Source organism: Periplaneta americana, chromosome 7 (assembly GCF_040183065.1).
Source record: "Periplaneta americana isolate PAMFEO1 chromosome 7, P.americana_PAMFEO1_priV1, whole genome shotgun sequence".
In the NCBI taxonomy this organism is placed as follows: domain Eukaryota; kingdom Metazoa; phylum Arthropoda; class Insecta; order Blattodea; family Blattidae; genus Periplaneta; species Periplaneta americana.
In genome coordinates, this window is record NC_091123.1 from 183,434,805 (window position 1) to 183,459,757 (window position 24,953).

At 35.8% G+C, this 24,953-nt stretch overlaps 1 protein-coding gene across 1 annotated transcript; it reads right to left on the reverse strand.

The window, feature by feature from the left end:
• Positions 1 to 457: 457 nt before the first annotated feature.
• On the reverse strand, positions 458 to 12,244 carry emc (Basic helix-loop-helix domain-containing extra-macrochaetae). Its single transcript, XM_069832039.1, has 2 exons — positions 11,672 to 12,244; positions 458 to 1,256 (listed from the first exon to the last, which is right to left on the reverse strand). Exons 1-2 carry the CDS (start codon positions 12,113 to 12,115, stop codon positions 1,200 to 1,202), a joined length of 501 nt encoding a protein of 166 aa, XP_069688140.1. The 5' UTR covers positions 12,116 to 12,244; the 3' UTR covers positions 458 to 1,199.
• Between the last annotated feature and the right edge of the window lie 12,709 nt (positions 12,245 to 24,953).

Below are 24,953 nucleotides of genomic sequence, written 5' to 3' on the forward strand. Positions count from 1 at the left end.
TGTACTATAAAATCAATAATAAAGAAAGATAATGTGACAGATTTATAGTTCTTGTATTATAGAATCAATGATAAAGAAAGAATGATCATGTGACAAATTTATAGTTCTTGTACTACAGAGTCAATAATAAAGAAATATAACTTATGTAAGAAACATAATATAAGGAGTCTAATATTGGAATGACTTATTCGCAAATATTGTAAGTTTCAGAAGCATCACACAGATTCCATTGTATCACAAATATAATCAACAATATATCAATTAACTTATCGTTTATATGCAACAGATTGTCAGAAGTCAATTGCTACCATTTCTCTGGTTGTCACAACAAAGGTTCGTGGTGAATTTCTCTTCAATTTTATAATTACATAAAACTATTTACTTTTTCTTCATTATCATTTCTTTTCCTGGCAAATAATCTGAATGCTTAGACCAGAGCGAATATCTGGCAAATAACTTGAGAAAAAAAATCGTACTATTCTATTTGGCATGAACATCTTAATTTTCAAGACTGAAAGTTCAGTTGCACAAAACGTTGAAAATAACGAAATGGTTCTGCTCTGAAAAGTACAACAGCACGTGTATTCACTTCTTGCTGTGCTGCTGTCTTGAGAAATTCCCGTAGGGTATTCATATCACAGCCAGGAAAAGAAAGGACATTAACCAAAGTCCTCAACTTTGAACAGATTCATATTAAAGAAGGTGGCTTAATTGCTACTGGATTGCACTAATACAGCTTGAGATATGCATATAGCCTTTAAATATCCCTTTGCAACATTACAACTAATACTTAGTATTAGTAAATGTATTAGAAAGTCATTACCAAGTATGATTTCGAGTAATTTGGATACTTCTGAGATCTTCAAAAGTTTTCTTCCAACAAAACTGTCCAGTATTCATTAATACTCGAAAAGTTCCAAAGAAAGTTCTGGCGAAAAAGTGAATAAAACAAAAGAATTGTGAAGTCTTAACACGCACAAATTCGATCTCATGCATCAACTGCGAAGAAAAGTACATCAGCCAATCAAGGCTTCACTTCATCTCCGCTTTATCAGGAACAAAAACAAAAAAACATCTTCAGTCACTTCTGTGTGTCTCATGCATAGGACGAAATGTTCACTCTCTCTGATGAATATGAAAAAAAAGTTATTAATGATGATGACGATGACAAGTAGTTAATAATGATGAGTTGACTTCACTCAACATGATACTGGTCGGCTGTCAGGTGGCGTTACCTTCTCCAGGTGAACGGGCGTCTGTAACAATCAGAGAGGAAATACGTTATTGTGATTATCTTTTTATATGTTGGTATATTCATTTTGATCACGAAACAAGTACTAGTTTGAAGTCATTTTAAACACTAAGAAACAACTAGTCGTATGAAGTCATTTTAAACACTAAGAAACAACAATTAGTAGTTTGAAGTCATTTTAAACATTATGAAATAACAACCAGTAATTTGAAGTCATTTTAAACACTAAGAAACAACAACTGGTAGTCTGAAGTCATTTTTGAAGTCATTTTAAACACTAAGAAACAACAACTAGTCGTTTGAAGTTATTTTAAACACTAAGAAACAACAATTAGTAGTTTGAAGTCATTTTAAACATTAAGAAATACTAACTACTAGTCTGAAGTCATTTTAAACACTATTCATGTTATCTAAATCGTGGTTTATTTTTCTATAGGTTTTTTCCTTCTCATGCATGTTTCATAGAATACTCAAATTAACTATACAGTTCCTATTAAATTGTAACAAATTGTTAAAATTCTCACAACTTATGGAAGTCGTAAGAGCTTCGATTTCAGCCCCCCCACAAACATATTCTAGATAAGTAGGGTGTAATTTAACGAGAATGTATTCCAATCAAAACAGCTAGAATCCTTTACTTGTATACCACAGCCTTGTATCAGAAGGAGAAAGAAAGCCTGGAGGAAGAAGAATTACGAGGAAGGGAGTACTTAAGATTGTTTCAAATGAACACAAAGTTTTGCACGTGTTACAGAGATGGGCTGCAGATGGTCCCAAGCAAGGCAAGAGAGCATGACCGTTATTGAGGTCCTAACCCTCCCCCCCTCCCATTCCCACCAAGTCATTCTCGCTGCTTTACTCATAGCAATGCCAGGTGTTCGCTCATCTAATGCATGAGGACAGACAACCAGCCAGCCGGACGGACGGACGTACGGCTGGCATAGATCGACTATAGTGCTAACCAGCTTGTGTGTGTGCGAGAGAGAGCTTCTATGGGTATTATTAGTGCATTTTATATTGAGAGGGACATGAGTGACAGAGAAGGGTGGCTGCCTCCGTGGGAACTTTCACCACATTGTTTGTTCACTATTTAAATATAAAACCTCCCCTCCCCTCCTCTCTTTCTCTCGCAGCCCTCACCCACCCAACAAGAAGTTACCCACACCACTCCCCAGTAAAAGCAGATCACGAATTAATGTAACATCTGCGTGTATCAGAGTTATTGATATAGTAATAAAGGTTGTTTCCAAACACAAAGCTTTAAGCCGGGATAAAGAGGGTAATAATATTCATTTAAAAACTGGCACTGCCCCCTTTCTATCCCTTAACTGCTACCGTTCAAACAGGAATTCTTCAACAGTTTCATACCGCCACATGTTAACATTTGTAACTCCTCCCTTCTCAAAACACTAAATGAAACTGATACTGTTATAACTTATATGTTATGGTAAATGATGGACTACGGTTTGCGGTTGTACAGAACAAATACTACATCTGTCTGCAATAGCAAAATGTAATAAAATGTAGGCCTGTTAGTATTTTACAAGTCTTCCTGCACCAATCTTCGTAACAGTACGAGGGAATATTTGTAACGTTCTAAACTGAATCGCGTAACGTTAACAAGATTACTGGGCTCCAACGTAAAACAATTACATACTTAGGAAATATAAGTTACAAATTGCAATTATATTACGAGAGAACTTTAATTAATAAGTAAATTCGAAGCCTTAAGAATTTATCTGGACTGGTTTCGATGTATTTAACCAGCTTAAATAGTGTACGGTCCTACACGAACTGCAAATGTTTAAGATCTTTAGAAGCTGTTGTTACTTTCAACAATTGTATTTAACCAGCTTAAATAGTGTACGGTCCTACACGAACTGCAAATGTTTAATATCTTTAGAAGTTGTTACGTTCAACAATTGCATTTAACCAGCTTAAATAGTGAATGGTCCTACACGAACCGCAAATGTTTCAATATCTTTAGAAGTTGTTACGTTCAACAATTGTATTTAACCAGCTTAAAAAGTGTACGGTCCTACACGAACTGCAAATGTTTAATATATTTAGAAGTTGTTACGTTCAACAATTGTATTCAACCAGCTTAAATAGTGTACGGTCCTACACGAACTGCAAATGTTTAATATATTTAGAAGTTGTTACGTTCAACAATTGTATTTAACCAGCTTAAATAGTGAATGGTCCTACACGAACTGCAAATGTCTAATATCTTTAGAAGTTGTTGTTACTTTCAACAATTGTATTTAACCAGCTTAAAAAGTGTACGGTCCTACACGAACTGCAAATGTTTCAATATCTTTAGAAGTTGTTACGTTCAACAATTGTATTCAACCAGCTTAAATAGTGTATGGTCCTACACGAACAGCAAATATTTAATATCTTTAGAAGACGTTGTTACTTTCAAAAGGTTTGAGAAAAGCTACCCTCTCTCAGCTGACAAGAAACGTAGGATTCCATACTGCCAAGCACGAAATTATACCTCATTTTCGATTTAATAGTGAAACTCAATTGATTACGTGTAACTGTAACAGTTCTTTTATTCCATTTTAATGTAAAAGTGCAGGTGACCGACCAAGTGAATGAAATAATCCCTAACCGTGACGAACAAGTCTCAATACCATGAACTTTCTCTAATCCGCAAAGGAGGAAGGAGAGGCTTGTAAAAAAAAGGTTAATTGAAAGAAATAGGCTAGCGCAGTTGGGCAAGTCGTGCAAGACGCAACATCACGGCGAAGTGGGTGGGAAAACTATGGCAACCAGAAACAAAACGTAAGCAGCTGACAACAAGCGTTGAAGCTTTCCAATCTCTGCACGAATAGAACCTCCCTCCCACTAGGACAGCTTTTTCAGAAACACAACAGTCCAAATTTCATGCCATTTCATAGTCTATACTTTTTTGTTTAAAAAAAAAAAAAAAAAGGCTACGGGTAACAACGAAAACGTGATTTGTAACGAACGTGAAATCGTCTAGTCTGACAATCGCGGTGATTACTGCATACCGTAGGCGTTCACCCCATTGAGACACGTTTGTGGCAGATGTTGACTATTATGGTGTTACTGCAAAACGAGACTAAGACCAATCTTTAAAAAAGGAATGCGAGTCTTGTGCTTCCCCGGACGGGCCACCCTGTGCTGCCACCTGCAAGCCAATTCATCTTACGATCGGTGACGTCATCTCCAATCGGTAAAGGAAGTTAGTCTACATCCTATTTGCTGGTTACCACTTCCGGTAAACGGTTAAAATATTTGAGCAACAGAGCTATTGCATCAAATAAATCTACTTTAAATTTGAACCATTAAAAAGGAACGTTTCAAAATTTCTTTCCCTCCGTCCTGTATTCTAGATAAAGTACCATTTCCTCAGAGTAAAATATATTGACCTAGGAAGACTTTGGGTTTAAATTCTGTAAAAAGAACCAAGTAACTTCTCTATCTTCAGTGATGTTACAATTGCTCGGGACTCTGTCGTCAGTTCACGTAGGTACAGTCAGGGTTGCTACTCGACTTCTAAAAATGCAACAAACTTTCAATATGAATGTGCAAAAATGCGACAACCACATTGGACTTCAGAAACGAAGATGGTAATGGGGAAAATGAAATCAGAGATGTGCATGAACTAATAACTTCTGGAGAATCTGAATTTAAATGAAATGCTAATAGCATGGGCAATGTTAAAAAAAAATTGAGCAATAGATGTTCAGGAATGGATTTCAAAAAATTGGTACAATAAAATTCATGCAAGTTAACAGTTTTTTCTAACTGATTTATACAATTCCATCGCTTACTGTAAATTGTGAGCTAGGATTAATTGCATGAATCTTGTAACAAAAACTGTAATTAGAAACCGTCTTTCAGCATTCTGCTAACAATAAATCTTGAACGGCCTATTCGTAAAGAAGTTCAATGTTTAAAATGCCCATAAAATAACGTACTTTAAAGTGATGTAAATTCAGTAGTAATCGATTCTAATATGTCTTATAATTTACTTACATATGTAAAGTAGATCACTAGATGAATTTATTATCATACCCTTTTTATTGTTAATTTTATTTAATTTTCGTATTTCTTTTCTTTTTCATTATTATCTTATTACATTCATTTTGTTATATTCTTCCTTAAATTTTCCATATTAACTATTTGTACTAAATGAGTTGCTTTTACTATATTCCAATGTATTTTACTTTCTTTTTTCTATTATGGTATTATTTTCATGTTGTTTAGTGTCGATTTTATTATGCTATTATTATTATTATTTTTTTAATATATTAGTATTCTGTTCTTTAACTTTTTGTTAAATATTCACTGCTGAAGTATATCTAGAGTGTGGTAAGATGGATTAAAAGTAATAAAACTCCAAGAAACAAATTACGTAACTTTTTGTTTCTGCATACCTTATTAATTTTATCTTTCTGTACAATTATTTATAATATTGCACAAGTTTTCGCAATTTGGACAAATATAATTTTTTATTCATGCAGTTTTGCGACAATTATTTATTTTCTACTTAAACCCTGCCTACAGTATATATTTCTTCTTATGGTGTAAGACTTGTTAAGTTTTTCACAAGGTCTAACTCAACCCATTTACCCCTATCTACACCTACACACTAATTTTATGTTCGTATGTAACTCCGTTACACAAATGAACCTGTCAAATAAAACAGATTTAAAATCGTAAGTGAAAATGAGTTATAGACATGCAGGTTAGACGCGCGTGATCGCATCCCGCATGCTATCATTGCACCTGTCGTCATAACAGTATGTAGAAGAACAAAACTGCATTGCCTGTATAATAAAGGGCTTCTTAAACTTGCGATGCTACTGGTGTACGTGTCAGGTTTGATATCATGTGATTTACATGTTATTAAAAGGACACTGCAAAAATTTCTCTCTCACAAAATTCACTCAAAACATCGCGAATTAAACATTCAACTTCAATTCCCTTTCCCTAAAAAATGTCTCATTAATTACTGATAGTGATATTGCCTTAAATAGAAAGCCACATTTCCTCATCAGCAACTGTCATACGGGCTACAATTACAGAGAAATGAAGTCATCTGTAAAACTGTTCCAAATCTGATCATACAATACACAATACAGGTAACCAAAACTTAAATGATTATACCTGCATTTATAAGCTTAGTTTCCCATTTCAATGTAAACTGCCAAATGTCAAAGAAAATTTCTCTGAATGTATTAGCATAAACACAATAACATACGAACAATACCACCTTTGTATTAAGTCCACGAAAAGAGAAAGAAGTAGAAGCACACTTTCAATTAAAACTGTTGACGTAAACAATGGGAAACCAATAACAGGATTGTATTATAGATTTAAAAATGCATTTTCGTTCTAACTTAAGGGGGAAAGAATCATTCGACATAGATTTGTTATCCGGAAACATTTTACGTGTTATTAATAACTAATTTCGACAACCAAATGTCATGAAGAGAGAGGATGTGAATGTCTTGGAGTTGCAGGTGTTATGCTTAAGGGGGAGCTATCCTTCAGTTGAATGGCATCGGGCTTTTACTAGTACAGTACCCTGGACTTAACAAGCATGTGGTATGGTAGAATTCATAGTGTACAAAAAAATGTGATATTTTCGATGTACTCCCATTTTGAAACGCTTTCCAAAATGTCTTAATTACTATCATCCTTATCAATAAAAACTGCTAAACGACATGCACTAATGCATTATGGGAGCGGTATTCAATCTGGAGGTACGCGTGGTTGTCTCAAAGGATTCGCATACCAATGACTAGTTATGTAAAAATACTGACATATTTACTTTATTATACTTGTTGATAATTATTGCAGTTTTTATATTTTTTCTTTCATAATATCACAGTCTTTTTGTTATTTCTTACATAATATTGCAATGCAGATTGGGGGCAAGAAGGTAAAATAATAAATTTTAGAGGTATGCTAGCAAAAGAAGATTGAATGCTAAGGGCGCGAATAGGCATAGTAGCTGACGCACCCTTTTTAAACCCCACTAACTTGAATGCCACTGGACTATAGAACACACCTTAAAACAAAAATGACAGTTTTCCGAAAGAAAAATAAAAAGGAAAACCACGGCGCTAATGCCTGAAATTCCAGACGGGATACCTCAATATGAACCGAAGATACTTTTTCATACTTAAACACCTTTAAAGGATAAACTAGCGCTGAGGTAGTTCCCTTCTTAGTCCGCTTATACACTTTGCATATACGAATCTGTGCCAAGTTATGTTTGGTTGGTAGTTTTTTGTTATGGTTTGCATATACGATCAAATGCATCCCCACAAAAAAAAATCCCTTATAAATTCAACTATTTTCACTTCCAAAATCACCAGAACTACCCCAGCGCTAGTTTCACCAAAATAAATACTAAAATTAAATTATGGTTTATTTAACGACGCTCGCAACTGCAGAGGTTATATCAGCGACGCCGGTGTGCCGACATTCTTGTACATGCCAGTAAATATACTGACATGAGTCTGTAGCATTTAAACACAATTAAATGCCATCGACCTAGGCCGGGATCGAACCTGCAACCTCGAGCACAGAAGGCCAGCGCTATATCGACTACGCTACCTAGGCCGACAATACTATAAACAGACTAATTTTGAATGTAAGAGACTACGAGTTGTAGTCTACTATTAAAATTTTTGTTTAGTATATATACAGTTTCTAGTTTAAAATTTTCACAACTGCACGTACTGCGCTAACAGTCAGTCAAATTTTACACAAAATAAACTGCATTTTTATGGTAATTGAAATTTATGTGCAAAAAGGTGAGAAATTTTCGCAAAATAATGTTGTTCAATTTTTGTGGCAGTCATAATTGTTGCGGAAAATGTTATATTGATCAATTTTTGTGGCAGCATAAATGTTACGGAAAATATTATACTGATCAATTTTTGTGGCAGTCATAATTGTTGCGGAAAATATTACAGTGATCAATTTTTGTGGCAGTCCCAATTGTTGCGGAAAATATTATATTGATCAATTTTTGTGGCAGTCATAAATGTTGCGGAAAATATTATATTGATCAATTTTTGTGGCAGTCATAAATGTTGCGGAAAATATTATATTGATCAATTTTTGTGGCAGTCCTAATTGTTGCGGAAAATATTATATTGATCAATTTTTGTGGCAGTCATAAATGTTGCGGAAAATATACGGATCAATTTTTGTGGCAGTCATAATTGTTGCGGAAAATATTATACTGATCAATTTTTGTGGCAGTCACAATTGTTGCGGAAAATATTATACTGATCAATTTTTGTGGCAGTCATAATTGTTGCGGAAAATATTACAGTGATCAATTTTTGTGGCAGTCCTAATTGTTGCGGAAAATATTATATTGATCAATTTTTGTGGCAGTCATAAATGTTGCGGAAAATATACGGATCAATTTTTGTGGCAGTCATAATTGCTGCGGAAAATATTATACGGATCAATTTTTGTGGCAGTCACAATTGTTGCGGAAAATATTATACTGATCAATTTTTGTGGCAGTCATAATTGTTGCGGAAAATATTATATTGATCAACTTTTGTAGCAGTCATGATGGATAGCATATTCTGTGGTATTGGATTCGACACAAACAGTTCCGGTATAAAGTGAGTGCGGAGCAGCCTTAAGCCCTTTTCCCAGGTGTGTGACCACGAATCACCGCTATCACGGCTAACACGCCGTGCCAAGTACTGCATGGTTATGGACGCGCCACGGTAAGAAATCCAGGACACAGGTGTGCACGACAAGATAGCGCCGCCCGCTACCCGCACCGCCCTCTGCGAGGTTATGCCAACTAGTTTTGCCGTGGATTATTTTCGACGAAAGTTTGCTATTACAAATCACTCAATACACAGGAAAGAAAGTATTGATGTTATCCCCTTATAACATCCTGAGAAATCGAGTTCAAGAAATGACACGAAGCAATACAATTTATTTGAAACCACTGTATGTAGGATACAAAATTTTATTTTATTTTTATTTTACGACGCTGTATCAACATCTAGGTTATTTAGCGTCTGGATGAAATGACGGTGGTAATGCCGGTGGAACGAGTCCGGGGTCCAGCACCGAAAGTTACCCAGCATTTCCTCGTATTGGGTTGAAGGGAAAACCCCGGGAAAAAAACCTCAACCAGGTAACTTGCACAAAACGGGATTCGAACCCGTGCCACCTGGTTTCGCGGCCAGACGCGCTGACCGTTACTCCACAGGTGTAGACAAACCATTGTATGTAGGATACAAACTTTTATTTTATTGGGTTATTTTACGACATCTAGGTTATTTAGCGTCTGAATGAAATGACGGTGATAATGCCGGTGAAACGAGTCCGGGATCCAGCACCGAAAGTTACTCAGCATTTGCTCGTATTGGATTGAGGGAAAACCACGGAAAAAAAAAACCTCAACCAGGTAACTTGCACCAACCGGGATTCGAACCCGGGCCACCTGGTTTCGCGGCCAGACGCGCTGACCGTTACTCCACAGGTGTTGACAGGATACAAAATTACCAGACGTTAAAAGTGCGCAACATAAAGCAAAGGATGACCAATTTGACAAAATATGACTACTTCCAAATATTTCAGATCTGGGAGGTAACTTACATTTCTCTAAATTTTAAATATAAATTACGGAGTACCAAAATGTTTATTAGTATATAGTAAAAATATCAAATTTTAAGTCATAGCAAAAAACAACTTTAATGTAAGTACAAATGATCAATTTTCATAATAGTTCTAGAAACAAAAATTAACGATACACACACTAAACAAACTGCATGTCCATTAGAAGAATACAGCCGACTTTTTTCCCAAAACCATTCTCTATGCGGTTACAGTGAATTCATTAAGTTGCGTGGACACTTAAAGATCCAGCGAAACCAAATTAAAATCCATAAACAGTGCGATACCAACGTTACAAAAACCACATTAACAACGCACTGGACATCGTTTAAAACGCACGTAATCGAAACGAGCGTCAGTTCCGGTGTGGAAATGAGATATGGAGAGTTCCATGGGAGTGAAGGCTGCTAAAATGGGTGACGGAAGTCAGATTATAATGCAACCGACAAAGTTTAAAGATCTCTCGTTGGGCAACGTCGTCAGTATGAGAAATACGATCGTTCACATGTGTAACAGGGAATCCCACAAGTACGTAACTAGCCAAGCATTTAACAGGGCATCCAGTCTATAAGAAAATGCTTGCATACGATGAATTTACAAACTGACTGATAATTACATAATGTATCATAGCAACCAATTCCGTCTTTGAAATACCTATGTTAAGGGGAGAGGATGGTATTTTTTGGTGAAAAATGAGTAAATTAAAAAAAAAAAAAATCTTTAAAATCCTCTGTGATATGTGTGGAATGCATAGCATAACATTTTGTGAGTATTTGTGCCCTTATCGGATGTTGAGTCGCCATTATTAAACTTCCTGCGTTATGGATTTTTAAATCACTCGCCCATTTTTATTGTTGTTTCCGGTAAATTAAAATTTCAATTTTTTTTTCTTTAAAATACCCTTTGATATGTGTGGAATGCATTGCATAACATTTTGTGGGTATTTGTGCCTTTATCGGATGTTGAGACGTCATTTTTACACTTCCTGCGCTATGGATTTTTAAATCACACGCCCGCTTTTATCGGTTTCCAGTAACTTCATTTCTTTTTGCTACATTGCCAGACAAAAATGGATATAATTTCTGAACTATTGAAGATTCATGCATGAAATTTAGAAAACACATTCTTTAGACTATTAGGGAACTTTTCCCTGTAACAGAATTTTCTTAATTGATTTCATTTTAAAAATACGTCCGTTTGTTTGCAAGAAAAGAAATCAGAAAATTGTTATTAAATTTTAATTGTTTATTTTACAAACGTAGGGACCAATATCAAAATTCTGTTACACACAGTTTGTAGAACATGCTTTTGCAAATACATTGCAAAAAACTGTTTGAATCTATCTTTAAAAACGGTTTAGATATATCGGTTTTAGTACAATCCTGAATTGGGTTTTTTTTTTTCAAATTTGGGCCCCCAAATAGTTTTTTTATTTTTATTTGGTTGAGTTGCCACAGCTATGAGCTCTCTACATACAAAAAAATTAATATTTTACACCAAATAGGAAAAAGTTTTAAAAAATACCATTCTCTCCCCTTAACTTATATTAAGAAACAAAATTCTCTGTACGTGCGAGATCTTAAAAAACCACTAACTGGACATAATAACGGTCATGAACATAACTATTTTATGTGACAGTCATATCGGGAGTTATATTAAGATTGAATATGTGCCGACGAAAGTTACATTGCAATGCCATAACTTTCAGGTAATATTATAATACGGGATAAAGATTTACAAACGAATATGAGATTGGACAGGGCAGGAACTTACCGTTGAGATCTGTTCCTGTGTAGCGCACGATGTGTTCGGAACTATCGTGTTCGGCGCTAGGACTCCGAGAGGCTGTCTAGGGCTGACGGCACTGCCGCTGTTCGCGGTGGGGGAGTTGGTAAGCCTCTGGACGACTGGCGACGCCGCTGTTGTCGTCGTCGTTGTTGTAACAGCCGTTGTGACATTCCCGACAGCCGTTGCGACGGAAGGATGGGTTTCCAACGCGTACTGAAGATCACAGATATAGTCTATAACATACTGGATAACTTCCAACTTGGATAACCTCCGATTCTTAGGCATGAACGGTACGAGTTCTTTCAGCTTGGACAGGTACATCTGAATCTCCTCGTTCTCGACGTCACGCCGCTGCCGATGAACACGTCCCGTAGCCACTCCACCAACACTCGCTGCACCAGATGCACAAACTGCGGTAATAGCCTTCATAATTACAAAGTTCACTCCACTCTTGTACACGAGAGGCAAAGTCTCTATACTTCTTCCTTTCCACACTAGCCAACACGACTGAAGTATGTCCTGGAATGATTTCCCCACTCGAGAATCGCTGCTATAAGTATCCTCGGTTTCCCCTGACAACAATCGTTACCACTCCCTCGTGGCGGTGACGTCACGCCCGCAGACCCAGTCAGGAAATGATGCAGCCGTTACGGAGGCGGGGTCCGTGCCAGCTGTAACCAATCGTCGGTGGTTGACGGAGTGGGGGGTTGCCAACAGCACGAGGAGTCGTGTTGGGGATGGAGAGACATCTGTGATGTGTAATGCGCGTTACTGTACATGCCATTGAGTAATTTTATATGTGGGAAAATATTTTCAAAACAAGCCGTCAATGAATATATTTCTAGTGCAGAGAGGGATAATCGCAGACGGCCTTCGGTTCTCCGGTCGAGAGCGGGCGTAGCTGCAGCCACCGCGAGGAGAAAGATCGGGCTCGGGAATTGAATACAAAACACATTTCGTTCCTTCAGCACGTGCACCGTCTTCGTATAGGAGGCGCGGAGGTATGAAGCTCTACGGAAGACTAAGGCAGCCGTGGCGAAAATGTAACTCGCGAGCACATCGTGGCTCGCAATGATAGCTATGCATTTCTCTTTCTTCCTACCCCTCACAACCCCCACCCTCTCACTCACTGGAGTCGAACTCCGTTTCATTTGTATTTGTCTCTGATCTGCGAGCGGCGTATCGTCGCAATGCCTCTCTCGAAACCATGTACCTCAGGAAATCAGGAGCAGTCGGAGTCTAAAATCTTTTAAGTACACTCTACTTACAAATGTCTTTAATGAACAGAACTAGACTCTTGCGGAAGTTTCTAAATAGTCTTAAATGATCAAGTTGTTTTTTTTTCTCCTCTCTTCTTTTTTTTTTTCTTTTCTTTTTTTTTTTATTATCTTGATATATTACTTAATCATTTGTGTTTGTATGCCATTTAGTAGGACTTTGCTAATCAACATTTATGTCTTGTCATCCATATGTATTCTCCAATTAGTATATTAACTGAATAATATATCTCAAATAAATTAATCGTCCAATTTGTCTCGGGCATTTTAGGTCTTATAAATTGTGTGTGTGTGTGTGTGTGTGTGTGTGTTTGTGTGTATTCCCCTTATGTTATGTAACTGGTTTTGATTATGTGTAATTTTCTACTTTATTTTATATATTATGTAACTGATCTTGACTATTTGTAATTTTATATTATGTAACTGATCTTGTCTATTGTAATTTCCTACTATATTTTATGTAATTTCTAAAGTACTTTCTTTTGTGTTGTTTTGTAATCAAATTTTGTATCTCATGTATATTATTGAAACGTGGTTAAGTGGAAGAGAAGGCCTCATGGCCTTAACTCTGCCAGGCAAAATAAACCTACTACTACTACTACTACTACTACTACTACTACTACTACTACTACTACTACTACTACTACTACTACTACTACTACTACCTCTACAAACACAAAAGTTCCAAGTAGCATGGGAGGACGCATTTTTTGTTGCCAATATGATGAGAATATTAAATGTATGATTTATTTACAAGTATTATGAGAAAACGGTTGTATAACATAAAACGGCATTATACTACATGTCATCCACATTGTGAAATATTAAAAGGTTAAATATTATTATTATTATTATTATTATTATCTCTGCACGTCGATCCTTTTTCAGTAGATGTACGAATAATGCGATTAGATCTTCAATTTAAACTCACAGATTTACAATGTGATGTTACAATGAACGCTAGATGTAAGGATTTGACAAATGTTGAACTTTCCAAATCTTTGCCAAAAACTAAATATCCGAAGCTTCGTTCTTTCGCTTGCTCTGTTGCAGCTATATTCACTACAACTTACGTTTGTGAAAAATTATTTTCAACAATGAAAATAATAAAAACCAAATTTAGATCACGACTGACAGACAAATACCTTCGTGATCAACTACGACTGGCAGTAAGTGACATAATTCCTGATTTTGAAACTTTGTCGCAGAGACATTCTGAAGACAGTTAATTTTAGGTTGTGATAATGTGTCCTATGTTTTCTTGTTCATTTCTTTCTCCGTTACACGTACTAAACATTAGTTTGTAACCTTATACTGTATAAAATTATATTTAAGTGCTTGACGTAAGGAAAATGCAAATCCGTTAATAAGTCAGTCAGTTGCTTCACTTCACCTTCGGGTGTCCGCCTCCCTTCATAGGTGCTATGCACGTTGCAGGTTACAAAGTGGCTCGGCGCACGATCACGTTTTCGCCACGGCTGGACGAAGGCATCCGCTCTGTAGAGACAGTGAATGTTGCTCAATTATTGGGAAGCAAATTACAGAACTTCTAAACATCATTTCAGAATCGTTGTGCATACGAATAGGAGGGCTCCCTTATTAGAATGTAACATCTGAAATGCAGACATGTCTTAATTTATTAAACGACATTAAACGAGCGCAATGATAGTTCCCTTCCTACTTTGCTTCCACACCTTTAGCTGTCTCTTCAGTAATACCAACATAACTTTGGTGACATTACAAAAGTTTCACGCTAGTATACACTCAGGCCATGACTTGCATATAAGAATCTGCGACAGGTTAGGTCAGGCCAGGCATGTCGATTGATGCCCATAGGAGCAAGCAAGCGCTTTAGAGCTCAGGAGAGCCTGAGTGCTTTACAGCGGAAAGGAAAGAGACACACGAAAGAGGTAGTATATGCCGCTTGGTCGAGCTATATTCAGGGATGGCCAGCACTGATTCAATAGATAGAGGGAAGAGAACTTATTAAAACTGTATCCATGTTAATTTTTAGATTTGTCTGAGAAGTATAAGTACATTATAAGAATGTAAGTTTTAATTTTAATGCTCATTTTTCACAAGTTTGAGTTTTTTTTATTCAAAAGAAATATTTTCTCAACTCTTTTTTATAGAAAAGTGAAATTTTCAGATATAGATCTATTTATTTAGTAGCCTTACAGAATGTTTTCGTAACTCTAATATACCGTAAATACGTATTACTGAAGATAGTGTATTGAAAATTTTGAAATTATTCGCATGGAAATTGTTTGTAAGGAAATGAATTAACAAAGCAACTACTGTTACATCATAAACAAAAGATACGTGCCCATGTGTTGTAAAAATGTCAGCTCTATAGCTTCAGCAGATTTCGAGAAAATAATTTAATATTCCGTCAACCGGGTATACTTTACACAAGGAGGGTAACTTTACACATTTCTAGAAAAATGTTTAGAAGGCAGCACATTACAGACAATGTGTAGCAACTCCGTGGAACTGATTCTATGTGACAACAGCACATACGTGTGGTAGACTGAATGTGTGCCATTAGGCCTATTAAAACTGTTATAAACCATTTTTGTAGAAATGTGTAAAGTTACTCCCCTTGTGTAAAGTATACCCGGTCGACGGCTCTGAGGATAGGAAGTTGCTCACCAATATCACCTTAAAAGCATAATTCGATAAGAGTTTTGTTATGGAATATTAGTTACACTTAAAACAGATACAGCACCTAGGTAACTTTGCGTTGTACTGTAATATTGTTTTAATTAGTTTATTGATTACTTTTATAAGGCTAAAGGTACCATCAATATCCATTCCAACTTATCATGCCATACTCAATCTCTTTTTTTGAGATATCACTTTCTTTATGAATAGATGTGTTTCATCCATTTAATACAGTATATAGTACTACTGTGGAATTTAAGTGAATATTCCTTCTTAACTCTTTATTATGTTATTAACATTTAAAACACAACTGCAATATTAAGAAATTAGTGGTAGTTCCCTTCCCACTTCGCTTCGACACCTTCAGCTGTCTCTTCTGTAATACCAACATAACTTTGGTGACATTACAAAACGTTTCACGCTAGTGTACACTCAGGCCATGACTTGCATATACGAATCTGCGACAGGTTAGGTTAGATTAGTTTAGGCTTTTGTTATGCCTTGCACATACGAATCTCTGCAGGATTTTCAAAGTCTAGTGATTTTACATTATTACAATGTATCGAAGTACATATGATATTTCCGTCCAGAAATTCCGCGTCATCATATGATGAAGAATGAGTGGAACGGAGAAAAATTCTCTCCGGCACCTTCATCATATGATCACAGTCTACTATATACAGTCGCGAAGCTCAATATGTAGTAAAAATGCAAACATGGGTAGTTGCCCACCACTAGGATCGCTACTATCGCCTCATCATCGCAGATCTCTCTCCTAGCAGATGACAAAATATGTTACACTTTCGTTGTCGTGTTCTTTTGGAAAAATTAACACCTTCCTTCCATTATTGAAATATTAAATGCATAAAGTTAATTTATTATTTTAATGAAGTATATTAAATTCCACCATAAACTCGAAGTTACCTGCAAGAAATAAGTTAATATAATTTTTGTTTGTGCAAAACGAACTGAAATTTACTATAATCGCTTCACTCGTTCAAGATTATAGCGATAATTAACTATGAAACCAATAAATATTAATTTTCATTTCCCTTTACAACAATAATAATGGAAATACGAATTAATGGAGTAATTTACGTGTACCGGTACTTGTAGTGTAGGCTTACGTAGTTAACAAAGTGGGATGAGGTTAAGCAATAATAATCACACCAGAATTGGAAATAAAACGTGATCAATAAATTTTATTGTAACAGACGTTTTCTACGTCTCTAGTAAAGTAACAAATAAAAATAACAACAAAATTAACAGCTATAATTAAAAACATGTCCTTTGAAAAAAAAAAAGTAGGCCTAAGCAATAATAATCCCACCAGAATTGAAAATAAAACGTGATCAATAAATTTCATTAAAACAAACTTAATTTTTCTACGTCTTTAGTAAAATAACACATAAAAATAATAACAAAATTAATAACTACAATTAAAAATATATCCTCTGAAAAAAAAGTAGACCTAACCTTTATTTCTCTGCAGCCTAAGTGACGGAACTTTAATCGGTATCTAATGTCCTTTCGGTTAGACTGAAACATTTCATTGTGAAATTTAAGGATATAATGTATTCTAACAGTCACAAAGAACTTCAAAATTAAGAGTTTTGTTTCTGCACAGCATTCTTGTGGAAACCCAGGAACCTTTCTGAATCTTTCGGAAATCGGAAAAAGGATAACTCTGGCCTCTTTCTCTTACTGTTGCTACAATTTACAGCACTACAAACGTCTCCTCCTTGTCCCATATTATTATTCCAATTATTATATTTTAGCCATTAACATTTTCATTACAACCAATAACGAACATTTCACAAGCATCAATGTGAAATACGCAACGAGCTAGCACTCGATAGAAATACGACACAGTCCAAAGTCGACCATGGGCAGTCTATTGTTTCTAGTTGCTAACCGCTTGGAGCGCTTTATCACGAGATTTGCAAAAAAAACACCTCAAGCTTCGCGACTGTATGTAGTAGACTGTGATATGATGACGTAGAATTTTTGCACGGAAATATATGTACTTTGGTACATCATAATAATATATTATATGCTAAAAATAATCACTTTGTGATTTAGACGGCGCTTATTCCGTCGGATCCTGGCCACTTAGTCACTCATAACGAGTGCACCTCTGCACATGTGTGGACATTGTGCCACTGTCATACATCTATGACGCAGTGCATGAGGGTAGGCCACTAGAGGGAACCCAAGAGGTGGAACTTAAACTGAGAGGATTCAATCCGACATCGGGATGAGAATCCGGTGTGGCTTAGTGGATAGAGCGTCATCACGTAGAGCTGAATACCCGGGTTGAAATCCCGGTGCCGGAGAGAATTTTTTCTCTGTTCCACTCATCCTTCATCATCTGGTGATTTTAGTTTAGTGATGTCAGCGTTAATATAGAAATTTTGTGTCTATTTCATTATTATTTGATGTGCTTCACTATAATATGTTACAATGGGTATTGAATTAATACAAGTTTTGCTTTCTTCACTTTACATCGTATCGTGTGTTTTATGTCCCTATGTTTTTTTTTTCCTTCACTAGAAATCACAACGTTTGTACTTCCATTACCACGCACCTCTCATTTCACACCTAATTTACAACATTTCCGAACAATTTCCTTTTCTTGAAGTGTTTCCCTATAAAATCCTTAACTTTTGAAATCCATCTTAATCCACATCTGTGGCGTAACGGTTAGCGCGTCTAGCAGCGAAACCAGGTGGCCCGGGTTCGACTCCCGGTCGGGGCAAATTACCTGGTTCAGGTTTTTTCCGGGGTTTTCCCTCAACCCAATATGAGCAAATGCTGGGTAACTTTCGGTGTTGGACCCCGGACTCATTTCACCAGCATTATCATCTTCATCTCATTCAGACGCTAAATAAACTAAGCTGTTGATAAAGCGTCGTAAAATAACCTACTAAAAAAAAAAAAGATAAGAAAATAAAAAACTCATCTCCACAAGAAATTGCTTATAAATTCGACCACTTTCACTTCAAAAATCACCGGAACTACTTTAATGCTTGTTTTTCCTTAAACGATTTTGAAAAGTCGGAACAAGTTTGAATACCTGACCTGTCGCATTCAATATTAATACGTGGTACTAAATTCGACTGTAGTGTATATAGCCTATAAGCAGGAAATTTTAATGACATTTTAACACTGAATTTATGTCATTACAAATCCAGTCTAACCTCGTGTGTGTGTGTGCGTGCATGTGTGTGTGTTTTTTTCCCCCTTATGTTACGTAACTGATTTTGATTATGTGTAATTTTCTACTTTATTTTATATATTATGTAACTGATCTTGACCATTTGTAATTTTATATTATGTAACTGATCTTGTCTATTGTAATTCCCTACTATATTTTAGCCTATGTAATTTCCAAGTTATTTTCTTTTGTGTTGTTTTGCAATCAAATTTTGTGTCTCATGTATTTGTATTATTGAAACCTGGTTGAGTGGAAGAGAAGGCCTCATGGCCTTAATTCTGCCACGCAAAATAAACCTACTACTACTACTACTAATTATGGCTGCAGTTTCAAGCAGGGTTCAAATTGTTTAATGACATACCTTCCACTTAGTCTCTTACAGGCTTATACAGTAAATCTTAGTTGCAAAAATGTATAGATTTAATTGACAGTCTACCATTATCAATTTTGTCACTTATCTAGGTCTTGAACATACGATTAACTTTAATTTTATTGTGTAATTATAATTTTCAGTGTACTGGTTTTTAAACGCGAGAAAATTATGAAGTACATATCACTCGAACAGCTGTCAAACATCTCACCTCTACGTTACACAATACGGAAATGTATTAACGCAATTACATAAAAAGCAGAAAAACAACAGGACATTCAACACGTGTCTGCAAATGTAATTGACTTGATTTATGTTTACAGTGTAGCATGCTAACAATGGTAATGCAAACGAGCTGTTTCGAATTTTCTGCTGTCTGCACTACGTTGCTTGGAGAGTCAGGTGTTCGTTGCTAGAGTGCTAAGTGAATATTCATAGTGAAGAATATCGCCAAGGACACGAACAGGAGGTCGATTGATATGCAAATAAGCTGACTTGTGCAACTTCCTTTACAGTCAATAAGTAACGTTTTTGTTAAATTTTTACCATTATGTACTTCTAAAAAATGGTAGGTTATTTATAACAATTTTCGGGTCATTTATAAACAATTAAATTCCGGACTCACGTTATAAGAAATCTAACACTTCATCACATCATTGTTTCTGTAACTTGCAATGAGTTTTTCTCCTCCCCTTCTAACGATTTCATTGCTTACGTTTTGGCTATAATTAAAAAGTAAATAAATAAAACTTACTTGAAAATTTGTGTAATCACGTGCAAAACGCGTTTTATATACAGGGCGTTCATTTCAAAACTTCCCAGTCTAAATAACTAATTATTTAAATTGAATTCAATTAAAAACACGTCAATTTAGATATTGAGGGGTAAGTCTGAAAACAGGCTTAACTGCATTTTAAATTTCACCCCCACTTTGAAATTTCAAATGACATCTCTATATTTTAATACTTACATATGAAAGAGCATTCAATTGTTTATGCACATCTCATTCATTTGTTTTCGCATCTTTTGTTTTCTCGTCGCCTGGCAACCTGGATTGTTGTTATTGTTGATTAGAGCTGAAGGGAATAAAGCTACAAAAACTTATTAAGCATTTCATGTAGTCTTATAGTTGTGTTTGTGTATTAAATTATTTTAAAATGGCGTATACCCTTCAAGAGAGAACATAAATCATCCTTATTGATTAAATTTAGGAAATTACACAAAATAAGCTGTGTTTTCATCCTACAATCAACTGACAATTTTATTAACGATACATTTTCTTACTTTACTTTATTTTGTTTATCACGTTATATTAAGTTAATAATTTTGTTTTCCCAAAAATTAGATATGTATGCCTAATTTAACATTGCATTTGGTATTTTAAATATTTGTTCCAGTTTTTTTTTTTTTCGTGAATATCATGTCTATGAATGCAATATTGTATATTTTACTAACGAGTGTCCAATAATCTAGTTTATCCGGAAGAGTCTTGCAGTCGGGAAAGTGTTGCGTCTTTCGTATGTTAGTTACTGTTTTAATAACTCACTTTACTTACGTACTTACTATACTTAGCCTAGGCAACTTATTATAAATAATCAAATGGTACTCACCTTCACATCAGAGGTCGAAGTTTTCATCTTCTGCACTTAAGCATACTTCAATCCTGTTGAAAATATTGAGTGATGTTCATTTTGCTTCATTGCAAAAAGTTCTTGACGTATATTGGCTTTTAAATTCTCCATATTATTAGAATTGTTTTGTTTAATGGTAGGCCGAAAATAAAAGCCACAGAGATTTAGGTCTTGGGATCCAGGAGGCCGGATACACTTTCTAATTATTCTTTCGTCGAACACTTCGAGTAAAGGTTGGTTCACAATAAACCGGAAACGAGAATCGGAACGAAAACAAAAACGGTAAAATTGTTAAAATGTGTACATTTAAATGTGAGCATTCACAATTAACGAAAAGCTTGCCGGAGCCCGGGATCGGGAACGGAGAGTTGGCCAAGTTTCAACTTTGGCGTTCAAATTTCCGATCACAGCCCACTAGATTCATTCTATTGCCATCTAAAAGCTATTTTGTCGTCGTATATTTTGTAGCAAGAAGACCGTGACATAACCTATGCATTATTTTGTTCTGTGCTGTGCATCATGGAGCAAGTTTTATTTGATGAGATTCTAATATTGAGTGCTGAGGAAAATCCTCACGTTTACGATAAGCGGCGCGCCTCGTATAAAGATGAGAAAATGAAGGAGAATACGTGGCTTTCAATAGCTGCATCTTTGAACACCGATCGGAAGCGAATCATATTTTATTACTGTATTGGTTGTATTACACACTACATATTCCCTCTTCAATTCAATAACTACTGTTGTGTTCATTTTTGTTCTATTACAAATGTTTCTTCTCTAATTATTTTACGTTATGGTAGACTTAAAATAGGTTGTGATAATAAAGATGCATGGGCATATTTATAGTACCGTACCTAATGAAATGTTTCAGTTAGAATTTCGAAGTTGTTTACCTGTGTTTATGTTGGCTGCCATGTACTCATGAGAGAACGCCATTGGTCAATTATACACAAATAACACCAGAATGCGTAATATCGACTTTACATATCGTTATTGACATACATATCGATATGCATAGTCGTCCACTTTCTCGGTTTATTGTGAATCAAAAATTTTCATATTCACGTCCTCTGCTTCTCGTTTTCATTCTGGTTCTCGTTCCCGGTTTATTGTGAACCAGCCTTAATGCACGAAATTTTCCCTTGTAGGATATGCAGAAATGTTTGTTATTCTCACAACAGTCATAAACGAATAATCTTTGTTCTAAATTATATTCATATCACACAATGAAACAAGTACAGAATAATAAACATGTAAAAGAACAACACAAAATCTCAACTGTTTGCGAAACCGGTCATCAGCTAGCATGACTCGCGGAGGCCGATGTTGATGACGTCGTGAACACGGTTCGACCGTTTTTGGCTGTTTCCGATCAACCTAACCGGCGGACAACCATTTTACAATATGCAAGTTACAGTTGTCTTTTATTTTATAAACAATTTGAATAGATATTGTTTTCTGCTAAGCCTCAGTGGCTAGCTCATGAGCTTCCCAACCAAGCTATCGATTCCCGGCAGGGACAAACTGGGTGTTCGTCATCCTATAGGCTACTTTTCCTGTGGCTATCAATAGCACTCACATACGGTCAGGGGCCCGCCGTTTGTGAAAATCTAGCGTTGGTCCAAAGAAATGCAAAGCATCTGGATGACGTAGCGGCTCAAGAAAAAGAAAAAAGTTAAAATCGTTTAAACAACACCTCTGAGATGTAATCGTTTATGTTAAAAATCACACTGATTGCTTACCTTATTTCATAAATGAAGGGTTCGGGAGTAAAACATGGTAAGGGACATTTTAGTATTTGAAGCTTTTAGATAGGTAAACATTTATACATGCAATAGTTTGTGTAGTTAGCAGGGAAGTAAAATCTGTACACTATACTTGTACCATCTGTTGAGATGTTGGAAAACTGACTACTGCATTAAACGCAGAATGTAAGATACCATATTATACGCTACATATCTCATTTTTGACCAGAATGTTAGTTACCATGTTTTACGTCCGAGCTCCTGAAATATTTGTATTGAAAACTAGGAGAAGAGGAAGAGCAAAAACCAAATATGGGAAAAATAGAAGAATTAACTAAAAGTGAATATTAGGGATAGGCCTATTGAGAGCACTCTGTAGAGGCTAGTGGCTGGGCTATCTTAGATCTTTTCTGAAAACATTAATTTCTGTTAGAAATTGAAAGTCTACATAATATTATACAACTGTTTAAAATAACTTAAATAAAAAGGCCTCGTTAAGTAATTAACTGTCACGTGATTTCCCCCTTTCTACGACCCTGCTACATAATGACTTGGACGGACAGTAGATAGCATGTCTGAGTAATTTTATCCTTTCGGATCGGGAAGAAGTGAAGATTGAATTTACAGTACGTAAGGTACTCTTTTACAGAGTAGGTACAGAATTATTTGAACATGAATTACTAGCACGAAGGACGAAACTGGTAATTGGAATTAGGTACAATAATCTATAGTGCGATAATATGCACAAAAGAACTGAAGCCTGTATCGAAATGAACGGCCACCATTTTGTAAAATGTGTTTAAATATCCATATTATGATTATTTTTCAATTTAACTTCATTCTCTATATTGTACGCTAATGTGCTGTAGACAGTATAATATACACAGCATAATGAATACTGTACGTCCACATGGACAGCTCAGTTCGTGAGTAAAAACACTTATTGTTAATACTGTACTGTATTTTGATTAAACAGGAACCTATAATGAAAATTATCAAACTGAAAATCGCGATATTTCCTAGTTTACGTAAATGGATGAACTACTTTTCTTCCCTCCTATACCTAGTAAAGTGATTTGTTTGTATTTTACGCCAGTATCATCGAACCCCAGTCGTGGAAGGGGGTAGCAAGCGGTGTTTCCGGTTCTCAACCGTTAATCCAAAGGTATAGCCAGATTAATATTAGAAATATTAGTAAAACTAAAATGATGTCCTGTATAAGTGATACATGGAAAGGAATTCGAAGCCCGTGTGCCCAGATTAGGAAGTAGTGTCGCTGTCTTGTTTATTTTACGAAATGTCCTGCAGGCAAAGCATTGGAAGCCTACAAGTTCCACGCCATGAATTATCGTAGCGTGCAGGAAGCAATAAAATCTTAACTACGTTGCCACTAGACTAGGAGAATGGCAGGCTTTACGCCGTAAGAACGAAATGGGTCGGACTCGAACCTATAATATTCCAGAGAGCCAAAGTTCGATCCCTGAGAGCAACTGTTTTCATGCTTCATGTAATTAATCTGCATCAGACCTGAATAGCACGCATTTCTAAAAGGGAATTGAACTCTTGTTAAGACCGCTAGCCGCCATCTGGCGCATGGAATGTCAAGTTGACCGTCGCGGCGCCGAACTCCTTCAGTCACTGCAAAAGTTACAATAACCTTATTTTTTTAGTCTGCATTTACAACGGCATATACAGAATAAACCTGCTTTTGACCAGATATCAAAAAAAGAAAAATTCAGCCAGTTGCCTTACGTGGGTGTTAGATCTTGTTTCTTGCCCTGGAGTAAAGCTGTGTTTCAAGTTGTTTAAAAACAAAATGCAGAAAAATATTTGAGAATAAATAGTTTCTTGACCGCAAACAGATAGGAAGTGTTGAACAACCACGAATGTCAGTACACGTTTATTAATTTTACGCAATTATTTTAATTTTTAGTAAAGAGAAGTAAGTTTTAGTTTACTTGGAGCTTGAGTGGAACTTCTAAATCCAACCTTCATCCGTTAATTTTACTACAGAAAAAAAGTATTAAAAGTTTGTTTTAAAAAGCAGAAAGATTACCCAACTGAATTGTTGTTTAAACATTTCAAAGTTTTCAATATTAAATAAATGTATTATTTTATTTTATTATAATACATTAGTACTCCAGTGGATCAAGGAATTTTTAACTTGTTGCACTCAGAGAGTACGGGTAGGGGAGGAATTATCGAACCCAATTGAAATTACTTCCGGAGTCCCACAGGGGAGTGTCTTGGGGCCTCTTCTATTCCTGGCTTTTGTAAATGATCTGCCAGTTAATATCTTGTCTAGTGTTCGCTTATTCGCGGATGATTGTATGGCATACAGAGAAATAAAAAGTTATGAAGAT

Bases quoted from the DNA above. Each gene is read 5' to 3' on its own strand.
- emc (XM_069832039.1), bottom strand. From the start codon at position 12,115: ATGAAGGCTATTACCGCAGTTTGTGCATCTGGTGCAGCGAGTGTTGGT. The intron at 1,257-11,671 runs GTAAGTTCCTGC...TGATTGTTACAG, and splicing joins CACAGGAACAGATCTCAACG to ACGCCCGTTCACCTGGAGAA.